Source organism: Nycticebus coucang, chromosome 13 (assembly GCF_027406575.1).
Source record: "Nycticebus coucang isolate mNycCou1 chromosome 13, mNycCou1.pri, whole genome shotgun sequence".
In the NCBI taxonomy this organism is placed as follows: domain Eukaryota; kingdom Metazoa; phylum Chordata; class Mammalia; order Primates; family Lorisidae; genus Nycticebus; species Nycticebus coucang.
The window spans coordinates 81,941,427-81,953,346 of NC_069792.1; the positions used below are offsets into that span (position 1 = coordinate 81,941,427).

The 11,920-nt window shown below is 40.1% G+C and overlaps 1 protein-coding gene across 4 annotated transcripts in view; it reads left to right on the forward strand.

Moving 5' to 3' along the window:
- COL14A1 (collagen type XIV alpha 1 chain) overlaps positions 1-3,925 on the forward strand; it is a 239,651-nt gene extending 235,726 nt beyond the window's left edge. For 2 of the 4 annotated variants that reach the window (XM_053558381.1, XM_053558382.1), the window contains exons 47-48: positions 1,336-1,491; positions 3,050-3,925. In XM_053558381.1, coding sequence (XP_053414356.1) covers positions 1,336-1,491; positions 3,050-3,129 — 236 coding nt within the window. In that variant the 3' untranslated portion in view covers positions 3,130-3,925. The other 2 variants (XM_053558383.1, XM_053558384.1) reach the window with 2 other exon arrangements.
- The last annotated feature ends 7,995 nt before the right edge of the window (positions 3,926-11,920 follow it).

Genomic DNA, 11,920 nt, shown 5'->3' on the forward strand with positions numbered 1-11,920 from the left:
GAACGAGTTTTGTGAAAGTTTTAACTTTTGTGTATTATGTGATTTTAGAATGCTCTCCAAATGATCAGACTTGTTATTGGGATTATAAATCTGTAGCCTTCTTATGTATTTATAATCTCTGTCTCAGCCACATTGAATCAAATGCTTTACAGATTTTCAAGTCTAATCTATACTGTCTTTGGAATAGACTCTTTCTAAAGGCGGTCCCGAATGCAGTGGATTCATTTTGAGTGTGAATGTTTCTGTTATTAGGGATAGTAGGAGGAACTGATCTAGTGTCATGTGTTACACAGAATTGACGGTTGTTGAGTGTTGATTGAATGGATGTGAGAGCCATTACACTATTCAAATAGAAGGTGATTATTCCTGCTTTTCAGTTCTAGTTGAAAAATGCCTTGTAAACACTGTTGGATGGTAGGACTAAAAACAAGCAAGCATACAACCCAAAAAACCCCTGTTGATCTACTTCTTAGATTCACAACTTTAATCCTCTTCCATTTTTACGCAATCTAAGCTCTCTGTTAATGTGAACTAGCCTAATGCAATTTTGGATAAAGATATTGGGTTGAATTTCAGACTTATCATTTATCTCCTCCAGAATAATTTCTTTTAGACTCCAATTTATTTTAGTTATCTAAGGTTATAAGCCAGTACTGATTTGCTTGGCTGTTCTTCTTTTTTTTTTTGAGACAGATATGTTGTCCTCTGTAGAGTGCCATGGCATTACAGCTCACAGCAACCTCAGACTTTTGGGCTTAAGCAATTCTCTTGCCTCAGCCTACTGAGTAGCTTTGACTATAGGCACCCACCACATCGCTCGGCTATTTTTTCTTGCAGTTGTCATTGTTGGTTAGCTGGCCCAGGCTGGGCTTGAACCTGCCAGCCTCAGTGTATGTAGTCGGCGCCCTACCCACTGAGCTATGGGCGCCACCCTTCCTTGGCTGTTCTAATTAAATTATAAGGGTGAGATCTGGGTGTGTTCATGTGTGGGCACATACATCCATTGGATTCCTAAGGAACTGCATTGGGAAACAAAAGCTCCATAAAGGAAAGAAAGTTGAAAGTAGAATGTTCCTTTCCTTTTAATATCCAAAAGGCAATAGAAAAAGAATACATTTTGCTTCCTAGTTTCCTGAGCTAATTAGAATCACTGACCTACAGGAGAATGTGTAATAACAATATGGTCCTCTCCTAGGGAATCTAGTTTAAGAAAACAAACTCAGTACAGAGAAGTAGATTATCTCAAATGTCCTACAGATCACTTCTAGTAACAGTTTGCTCTTGGTGATCTCAAAACTCATCCTCCTAATGTTTTCGCTTGCGGGTGCTTCCTAGGACCTTCAGGAGAGAGCCGTCCTGGCAGCCCTGGGCCCCCTGGGTCCCCTGGACCAAGGGGTCCACCAGGTCACCTGGGGATTCCTGGACCACAAGGTCCTTCCGGTCAGCCTGGATATTGCGACCCGTCATCATGTTCTTCCTATGGAGTGGGAGGTAAGCGCTTGCCCTTGTGGACTTTGAGCAATATTTTACTATGGTTACACCAAAATGGGGAGGTGATGCGAAGCAAAGAAGCCAGTTAGGGGCAGGAAGCAGAGCCAGGACTTCTCACTACCTTAAATTATCCAGAGACATGCTCTATAAAGTGCAAATTACTAGAGAGGCTGCTCTTTTAATAACCTTAAGAGGAATTTCCAAACAATAGCATACCTAAGATTTCCTTGCTTTCAAATGGTGATCTCCGTAGACTTGGCCTCTGAGCTCGTATTTGTTCATTGGTGGGACATGGTTGAATATTCTTTTGGCACCCCCATTCTATGCAACTGTGGGGGTGAGACTGCTATGCCCTGTAAAACTTTACTCATGTTTTGGGGAAACATCAAACTTCCCCCATAATTAGAGCTTCCTAGATTCTTTTGGGTGATAACTTGCCCACCACATGCATTTCAGGTGACCAAGGATACTTTTAAGAGGAAACAGATGTCACCACGCTGTCCTTGCCTCATCACTAACTACCAGCCTGAAAGATTAAGCTTCCTAAAAACATCCGCAGTCTGCATGTTGGCGTGCTGTGCAATGGCTCCTTTTTCTGCCATAGTCACTCTGGGAAGCATCCAGAGAGAGGTGTAGCAACTGCTATGAGGCAATGAATTTATATTTTGTGCTTCAGGAGAAATTTAACCTTAATTATCAGAGGAATTAGGTCAAAGTTTTGCTGATGTGTTTTTCTCTGTTCATCTTTTTCCTCCCTTTCTCTCACATCCTCCTGTACCTTATTAAAGGTCTGATCCCCTACAATGATTACCAGCACTGAAGTGGAAGTCCTCCACTCTCTTTCCATTGGCCTGGGCATTGGGCTATAGATACAGAACTGTCCTGTTGACCACCATCTCCAAGCCCGTCCCCCTAACAACAGACACTCCGCTTCCCCTCCTCACCAGCTTCCCCGCCTTCCCACTTTAGACTTCTTGCCCACCCTGCTCTAAACACAATGGAGCGATAACCTTGGAACTTAACCAAATCATAAATTTCAGTTATAATGGAAATTGGCTGCTCCATGTCAGCCTAGTTAAAAGTTTATATTTGGGACCAAGAATTTAGCCCAAACTCCCTAATAAAGTTACCCACTGGTGCCTCCTCCTCTTCCCCACCTCCACACAAGGTGGGTGAGCATCTCCCTCACTGCTCACCCCACCCTCCCTGCTTTTTCCTGGTGATGGACTTCTAACATGAGATTGGTTTTCAACATTTATATTTCTTTTCTAACTCTGCTGAGTTTTCAGGGTGTCTTTTGTAAATAAAACTTGATATTTAAGCAGTTGGCTGTGATTCTAATTTTCTAACGATTTTCTTACCATGTCCTTCCCTTTCTTCTTTTACTAACTGTCTGAAACTTCCTGGGGAAAGTGCAAGGGGCGTTCTGGGTTAAGGCACCTGCTGCTTTCTACCCAAGCAGGATATCTCTGTGTCTCTCAGGACCCGTGTGAGGGGAGAATATCAATTTATGGTTTCTGGGTCCTATCGAGTCCCCACCCCCACTTTTCCTCTTTAGCTTCCCGTCCGGATCAGCCAGAATTCACCCCTGTCCAAGATGAGCTGGAAGCCATGGAGCTGTGGGGCCCCAGGATCTGATAGCCTCAGGAGAAACTGGAAGATCAACTGCAGGAACTCTAAAGGAACCTTAATTGAGAAAATACTGTCATATGGTTTGTATGGTACTGTTCCGGGGCTCATTTCAGCAGCCTAAATCTCCTTGGATAATGTTAATATTATTGTTATTAACAAAAAAATATATATTTTAAAAAATTCCCTTAATCTATGATACCACCGAAATGATTACCCTTTACTGTTTTCACAACACAATAGATAATTTGTTTTTCCAGAAAAGAGTGCTCAGAAAAGAATTGGGAAAAATAAATGCTGGAATCTTTTCTCAAGTTCTAAGATGAACAAAACAGATATGATTGTGTTTGAGGGAAATGGGGCCCCACCAGAAAGAGAATTCAAAGAGAATCAAGATTATACCATTTATTCCTATCATGGTGGGAATGACTTTGCTGAAAAGGAAAAAAGGGACATGATTGGAGAAACTACCTCTTGTTTAATTGATCTGTCCAACTCTGAGATTACTTGGTAACTGGTTTCACGGGTATCCAAAGTGTTAGCAATAGAATATAACCTTTGTGAATTTGGTAATTTTAAAGATAGATTTAGTTTTTTTTTTCAGTGATTTTTAACTGATGCAAAATAATGACCTTTCCACCAGCTCTGATGCACAGAGATCCAATTTTGATGAACAATTTATTCAGCAGTATGTTCCAGGGGCTGCCTCTCCTCATCTACAGGGATTACTTTGTACATGAAGATAAATTTTTACAAACCTATTTCCCTTCTCTTTTGTAAGCAAATAAAAATTCAAAACAATCTATGTGGATTCTTTTTGCTGCATTTCTAAATCTCACCTTAAACTTTTCTAGTCTTAGCTGGATGTGCACCAGAAAAACAGTAGTTGCTTTCTTTAAGGTAAATGTTCAAACTTTCATTCATTCATTCATTCATTCATTCACTTATTCGTTGATTCACTTATGCATTCAGTGATTCATTCATTCATTCTGAGTGAGGAGGAAGCTTAACGGAAGAAACAGTTGACTTGGGACTAAGACACTCCAGAATTTTATTGTTCATTTATAATCTACTAGGCAGCAAAGGCAGTGCTAAGGCACAACTGCCACTAAAGAAACGTTTACCAGTGGTTGAGGAGCCCATCTATCTTCAGGTATTGAGAAGAGCCTATAAAATCCCAGAAAGCAGAGAGGAAATGAGATTAAATCTAATAGACCCTGTCTCTTGCTTACAAAGGAAAAATCTACATATTTGGGGAAAATTTGAGTTTTATTATTTGCTAGTTGAAAATAGAAATAAAAAAAGAAACCTAGATTTAATGTGTACTCCTTGTGCCTTATAACATCTCCCTATAACAACTAATTTCAAAAAGTAGACGCGATCCTTTACAACCAGAACCAGAATTCTTTGTGAAGCAGGAAAAGTCTTCCTCCTTGTGAAGCAGGAAAATAAAATAATGTCTGTCTGATCACCAGGTTTTCTGACGGCCTCTTCTCCTTAGGATCTCCTGGTCTTTGCTTCCCATCACAGGTGCAAGAAGCCCTCTTCATCCAAAGGATTTAAACAGTAATGTCTATTTGGGAATCCACACAAATCGTTTTTTGGTGACTTTACAGGGAATGGAAGAGAGTGAACAGATGACCTCAGCCGTTCTCTTTCAGTTATGGTGTATGATTCCAACTGAGAAAGCAGGACATAGGGGAAGGAAAACTTGCACAAGACAAGTCAAGACAGCCTGACCCAGAATCACCTGAGAGAACTCCTCAATATCTTCAATAACTGGGATGTGTGATTAGTCACGTCCTACCTTTGTGTCTCAAATTTCTCAGTCTGTGACATTTAATGAGTAAGTATAGGAAAGGACATTCTGTATGTTGTAGTGTTTATAAATGGTAAATTACCAGAGGTTCTAATTCTGTCACATCATTTTTTTTTTAATTGAGATAGGGTCTCCCAGGCTGGAGTGCAGCACCATCATCATAGCTCATTGCAACCTCAAACTCTTGAGCTCAAGCAATTCTCCTGCCTCAGCCTCCCAAGTAATGTGCCACTACACCTTGCTAATTCTTCTACTTTTTGTAGAGACATAGTCTTACTATTAATTGCCCAGGCTGGTCTTATACTCCTGGCCTCAAGTGATCCTCCTGCTTTGGCCTCCCCAAGTGCTGGGATTATAGGCATAAACCCCTATGCCTAGCCCCATTCACATCATTCTTAAGTTGTACTAATACACTTGGCTTTGACTTTACGTGGTGATCTAAATTTATTTAATTAAGCTACAGGAGTTTCCTTAGTTTGGATTGTGTTATCACTTGGACCAAGTTTATCAGATTTTTATTGAGTGAAATGTTCTAAATAAAAGGTGTAACTCAGATTCTGGATTTTTGTGTTTATAAAACACATTGCCTATAATAAAAAATAATTTTGAAGTGAATTTTTATTGACTTATTTTGGCAGAAATACACTTCTATCTTAATTGATAGTTTACACTGTTCTCAGAAAATAATAAAGCACCATTTCATTAAAAAAAAGATATTACTGTTCAGAATGTTCATCTTTTTTGTTACAAACTCAATTTGGGGGTGGGGATAGTCATTGTAAGGTCATATTTAGTGTTCAGAAACACCATCATTTAATTCCAAGACAACCTCTTTTCCCCCTTTTTTTCTACCTCTTTACCTACCCCGTCCTTCCATATCTGATACTGCTGGGTACCAGGGACGGTTTTAGTTCTGAGGATAAAGCCATAACCAAGAAAGATGTGGGCTCTGTACTGATGGAATTTCCTTTCTGGTATGGAGGAGATAAGAAACTCATGAACAGACAAGTAAAATTCTCAATCATGATGAATAATGTGAAAGACACAGACAGGAATGAGGAGGGGGAGTGGTGACAAGGAGCTGCTGCTTCAAACTGTGGGGACAGAAAATGCCTCTCCTAGGGGTTGATGTTTAAGTGGAGACAGGAAGATGGGAAAAGCCCAGGGTTTGTCAAGTACCAGGGCCCTCTGTCATGAAGACACATGTCATGTGTGGGGGGTGGTGACTGAAAGGAGGCCTGTTATCAGGAGAGTGAATGGAGAAGTGACCAAGGTAAGGCTGGAGGCCAAAGCAAGCCTGGCTGTGGGCTCCAAGTGAGTGATTTACATCTTATTTTAAATTCCATTAGGACAAATTGAGGAGCTGTCCACAGAGGAGTGACATGATCTGGTGGATAATTTAAGTTAGTAAAGGGAAAATTGCTCTTGCTTTGAACCATGTTTCTGGACTTGTGTTCCAAAGCCATCACTGAGCAGTTACTATAGGAGTTTGAGGCTGTATCAGTTAGACTGGGCTAGGCTATGCAGTGTTAACAATTCCTAACATCTCAGGAGCTTAGCACAGCACACATTTATTTCTTGCTCACATAAGAGAGCAGGGCAGCTGTCCTCCATGTCCAGACTCAGCCTTCCTCACTGCTTTCACTGCTTCTGTCTTGGGCACATCCACGTTAACAGGGACTTCCATGAATCATTGCTCCAAGATTCTTCAGAAGTGACCCACATTCCTTCCATACATGCTTCCTTGGCCTCAGTAAATCACATGACCACATTTAACATGGGTGGAGAAGTACAGCGTTCCCACGTGTGAGGATGCAGAAGAGAAGTGGTAAAAGCTACCAGTTACATTTCAAATCATTTGATCCTCACGATGACTTAAGAGCTAGTTCACTATTATCCTAGTTTTCCCAGTGAGGAGACAGAAGCCCAGAAAAGTTAAGTTACTTGCCCAGGGACACACAGCTAGAACTCAAAACTAGGCATTCTGGTTAAAGATATCTACTCTTAACCTTCAAGCTTCTCTGCCTCACATAATGGTGCTTCATCAACTTTAATGGCAGGAAAGGGTAGAGGCAGGGCTTATGTAAGTACACATTCTTGGATTCTGGGAAGCCCCCAAAGATTCTGTTTCAATTGCCTAAGTTGAGAACTATGTATCGGCACTTTTTTTTTCTACTAAGCCCCTCAAGTGATCAGTGTGCACAGCTTGAGAAATACTATTTTAGGATCATTCTGGTTGCACAGTGGAGACCGAGCTGGAGGGGACTGATTGCAGCAGAGGAAAAAATATTAGTTATGCCTGGAATTGTAGTGGTCTGGTGATAGATAATACAGGGCAGATCGAGGCTCGTGGAAATAACAAGGCTTATTCATCCACTGGAAACAGAGATGAGAAACCGAGACATTATCTAGGATAACCCAAGTTTTTGGCATAAGCAACTGGGTGGATGCAGATAATATTTATCAGAAATTTAGGTGTCATCAGCATGTAAAAGCTGAAGGCTGGGGGGGAAGGTGTGGATGAGGGGAACAAAATGTTGTCTTCTGGGGGAATTTATCCCTCTTTTTTCGTTCCACAAATTCTCCAATTTGGTCATTCATATTTTATTTTTAATTAAATATGCTGAAATAGATCTTTCAATCTAGTACTTCCTAAACCACAGCCACCATGAACTAGCTGCAAAACACTTGGTGCACGCTCTCTCTTATTTCTGTATCTTCGATGTGCTTTCCCTCACCTGGAGAGTCCCTCTTCTCTGCCCCTGATGTACTTAATCAACCTCCAAGACTCACCTGAGGCTCCTCTTCCTGTAGGAAGCCTGAAACCCTCCCATAACACTTTGACAACCAAGATACAGAGTCCTCCTTTCTAGTAAATTCTTTAAGCTCTGTGCTCCTGTGTTGTGTGCCTTCTTTCAGGTCTCAGCATGCTCAGGGTGTGCTTGACACTTGATGGCTGCTTAATAAACTTTTTTAGAATACTACTAAGAAATGCCTCATACATACTGACCCAGTTTCATTTGTAATATGGGGCAAATCACACATTCTGCTCGCAGTAGAAAGAATTATCTCCGGTATGAGGCAGAAAATTTGGGAGACAGGAGTAATGCCTAGAAGTGAATGATGAGCTTCTATAGAAGCTTAAAAATTCAGATTTGTTATATATTCCAGATTCAAGCAAAGAATTGAAACCTTGTCTCCCTATGAATGTATTTACTCACGTTTTCATATATTCTTTCATCTATCCATGCATACTTAATATCCATCGATCAAACTATTTGTTCTTTTTAATGTTCTTCATCCCTCTGAGATAGACTTTTAATTAGCATCTGGCATCTCTGCCATGGGTTCAGCCATGTGTTCGGGCATCATGGGAATAGAATGCTGTGAGAGCTCCTGAACTTTCTCCTTTAAGTGGATGTCGGGCAGGGAGCTTGGAACACGTTGTGGAAGGTCTATCCTCTGCTAAAAGGTTCATATTTCTACCTGAAGTCAACAGGAAGTCAGTGAGCAAGTGAACGAGTTATAGGAGTTATTATTGGGGCACAAATAGTAAGATAGATACAAGATAGATACAAGATAGCCTCAGATGGGCAAAGATTGAAGAAGGAAAAAGACATTTAATGAAGACTTTCTGGGCATTTTATGTTAATTTAATTTTCACAATTTAAGGTAGGTATTCCCTTTTTGGACAAATGTTGGAACATAGAAAGTATGTAGCATGTCCAGGGTTATAGCAGTTCCATAGAAGAGGCAAAGCAGGGATTCTCACTCTGATTCTCCCCAAAGTTCACACACCCTTCTCGGCATATACCAGGGTGCCCGTTGCAGCAGGTAACATGAGGGCCTGGACCATAACACTGCAGTGGGAGGAAGGGGAAGAGCCAGCTCTGAGGACTGTTGAAACAGTATTATGGGCAAAACTTGATCACTGGCAGGATCTAGGAAAGTGACACCAGGAAGGTAAGTTTGGGATATTAGGTGACTGGTAATTTCATTAAGTGAGACAGAAACTTGAGTGTGGAGAAAGAATGACTTTAAAATGGCACATTGGCTTTGAGATTTTTCTGCTTTTTTTCAAGTAAGTACCTTTTTTTTGTGGCAGATAGGAACTTGAGAAGGATGAAACAGGGAGAAATAATTTTGGGTGACTAACGTAGCTGGGACAGCTGGGGAGGGCTTAATCCCTTTGAGCTCATCCCCAGTAGGAAGGGCTGTTCAAATACAGCATGGAGGTTTCCAAGGTATGAACCCAAATATTTGGTTTAAAAAAGCCATAAATTTTCATTCTAACTTGATGTGGCATTGGAAACACTGATGGAAAGGGTTCGTTTGTGCTAGACAAGCCCAGGAGAGAGCTCTGCCACAAAGTCCTGGCTAGTCTATGCTCTTTAGAATAACTCTCCCATTAACAAAAATGAAGTAAAGGAATATACTTTCAGTAGTTTTACATTATTTATGTGGCTAAATCATTTCATTAAAGTTTGGCTGACCCCAAAATTCAAATATACCATTCAATGAAAAAAGCAAATCTCAGAACAGTATGTATAGTAGTTAGCTATTATTCTGTTCATCTATCCATGTTGAAAAATGGAATGAATGAACTGCAGCACTTATCCAGTTACCTCCTGGATGTGGGGTTGTGAGGAGTGTTCACTTTTTAAAGCAAAATATTTTCCCTAAAATGTTAATGTTTAATATTCCATATTGTTTGGAACAATTCCAATAACAATTTAAGACGTTATTGAAAAATCACACAATATTTTACACTAAATCCCTCTTTAAAAATAATCTATTACCTTTTTGATATCATCATAATTAGTGATACGGATGAATGAAGGAAAGTGAGTCATCAGGGATTAGTTCTCTACACTGAGCTTGTCTAGCGCAAATGAGCCCTTTCCATCATCAGTGTTTCCAATGCTACATCAAGTTAGAAGGAAAAGCTATGATTTTTTACAAAGAGTGATATGGTAGCCAACAATAATTTTAAAAATGGGATAAAAGGGATAACAGAATAAATGTACTCTCAGGAGTGGTAGAATAATTTGCTTGTTTTGGTAGCATTTATAAATGTAGCTACTAATGGTTCAATTTTTCTCTGTATCTTACTATGTGATAAAAATATGTTGGTATAAGTATCACATTTTATTTTTAATTTCATTTAAATTATTGATTAAAAAAATCCATAAGCAATACAGTAAAATTCAACTTTACTGACCTACCTTAAAATGAGTTCTATAATGAAATCCAGATCAGTAAAACTATATTAAGATCTAAAATGAATTGTTTATGGTAGCCTAACAAAAATAACTAAGAAAAAAGAAGTATAATTATTGAAGACATTTATCTCCATTTTTTTAGGGTCTCATCATCTGACCCAGATTCAGTGAGTCCTGATAAAACTGTATCTTGGTTATGCTGCAAACACCATGTTACAAAACTGTTAGCCAGTTCAGCTTTCACTCTGAGAAATCCTTATTATTTGAACGTGCTCAATTACTGAATAGATATATTGAAGAGAATTTGGGTTTTTGAAAGTTCATGTGTTTTCACTTTACCTATCCTTGTTTCCTATGTATGTTTATAGTATGCCTTTGAACTGGAAAGTTTGGAGGCTGAAAGAATTAAACTTCACAAATAAAGGTTTTTTTTTTTTTTTTTTAAACAAATGGTCTAGTTATCAGATTTGGACACCACAAGTAGAAGTCCTGCTAACGAAATCTCCTTTCACTCTGGCTGCCTGCTCATATTCTTGGAGTGTTGCCAGCATGTTCTATCTCTGAATCCACTCTCAAGTATGAATGCATTTTATCAAATCTGTAGAGAGCCACAGCTCTAAACCGTGAGCAACAGAAATGCTAGAAAAATGGATGCAATTCAAAAGCTGACTGTGCAGGGAGCAAGGAGAATTTGTTCACATTCTATAGCTTTGGGGAAGTTTGCTTATCTTCTCCTTAAATATGATCTGTTGTCCGTGTGTCTGCAGGTACTTTCTGAAGGAATTGGGATTATACTGACTCAACTAAACGTAGCTCTCAAGGATGGGGATTGATAAAAGTGACCAGGAGCTTAGTAGCCCCTTTGCCCAGCAGCACAGCAGTATGAAAACAGGCAGATAGTTTTTGCTGTGATATTTCTACATAGACGAATAATGATATTTCTGGATACCAGAATGATTGTGGTTTGTATACCATTTCTGTAAATCTTAAAATTTACTCATTTAAAAAAAATGATGCCTATCAAAGGAGGCCCTAACTGCAGCGAAATCAGATGTGTTTGGAAGCAATCACCTGCTTCATTACTCATCTTGGAGTTTTTGTCCATATGTTCCTTAACTTGTTCAAGTCCACTCTGTCCTACCCCCTGTAGAAGCCCAGAGATGTTTTGCTGCCAGGGGACAAGCCCTCAGGTAGCTCAGCTCATAGCTCATTCTGGGAATGACATGAGATCAGTCGCTCATTAGTGAGCAGGTGTTGGAACTTGAACATTTGTGGTGCTTCAATGTGGGAGTCGAGACGGGGGAAAGAGCACGTGGTGATCCTTGAGCAGGTGGCCCTTATATGTCATTGCTGGGCACTCCCCATGCCTGTTATCCTCTCAATAAATAGCCATTGGGGAGGTGGCTCACCTTTTGCAAGCTTGTACTTTAAATTCACAGGCCCCTGACTTTGACTTACCTTGGCGTGTGGACTGTGTCAGTGCACATATGTAAGCAGAAGTTTGAAACACCCCTGCCCAGTTAGGATGGCTCTTTTGTCCTCCGTCTTCCACCCTGAGAACATGCCTCAGGTAGCCGCTGGCCCACAGAAGGCCAAGCCCACATGGGCTAGACCTGGACCCAAGCTACAGTTTGGAGGAGGTGAGCTCATGAGAAAAATAACAATAACTATATAAGAGTTTTGAGTGGTGTCGTGGAGGATTATTGTGGTAAAGGCTGAGAAATTCCACACAATACTAATATAACTTGTCTATAACTTA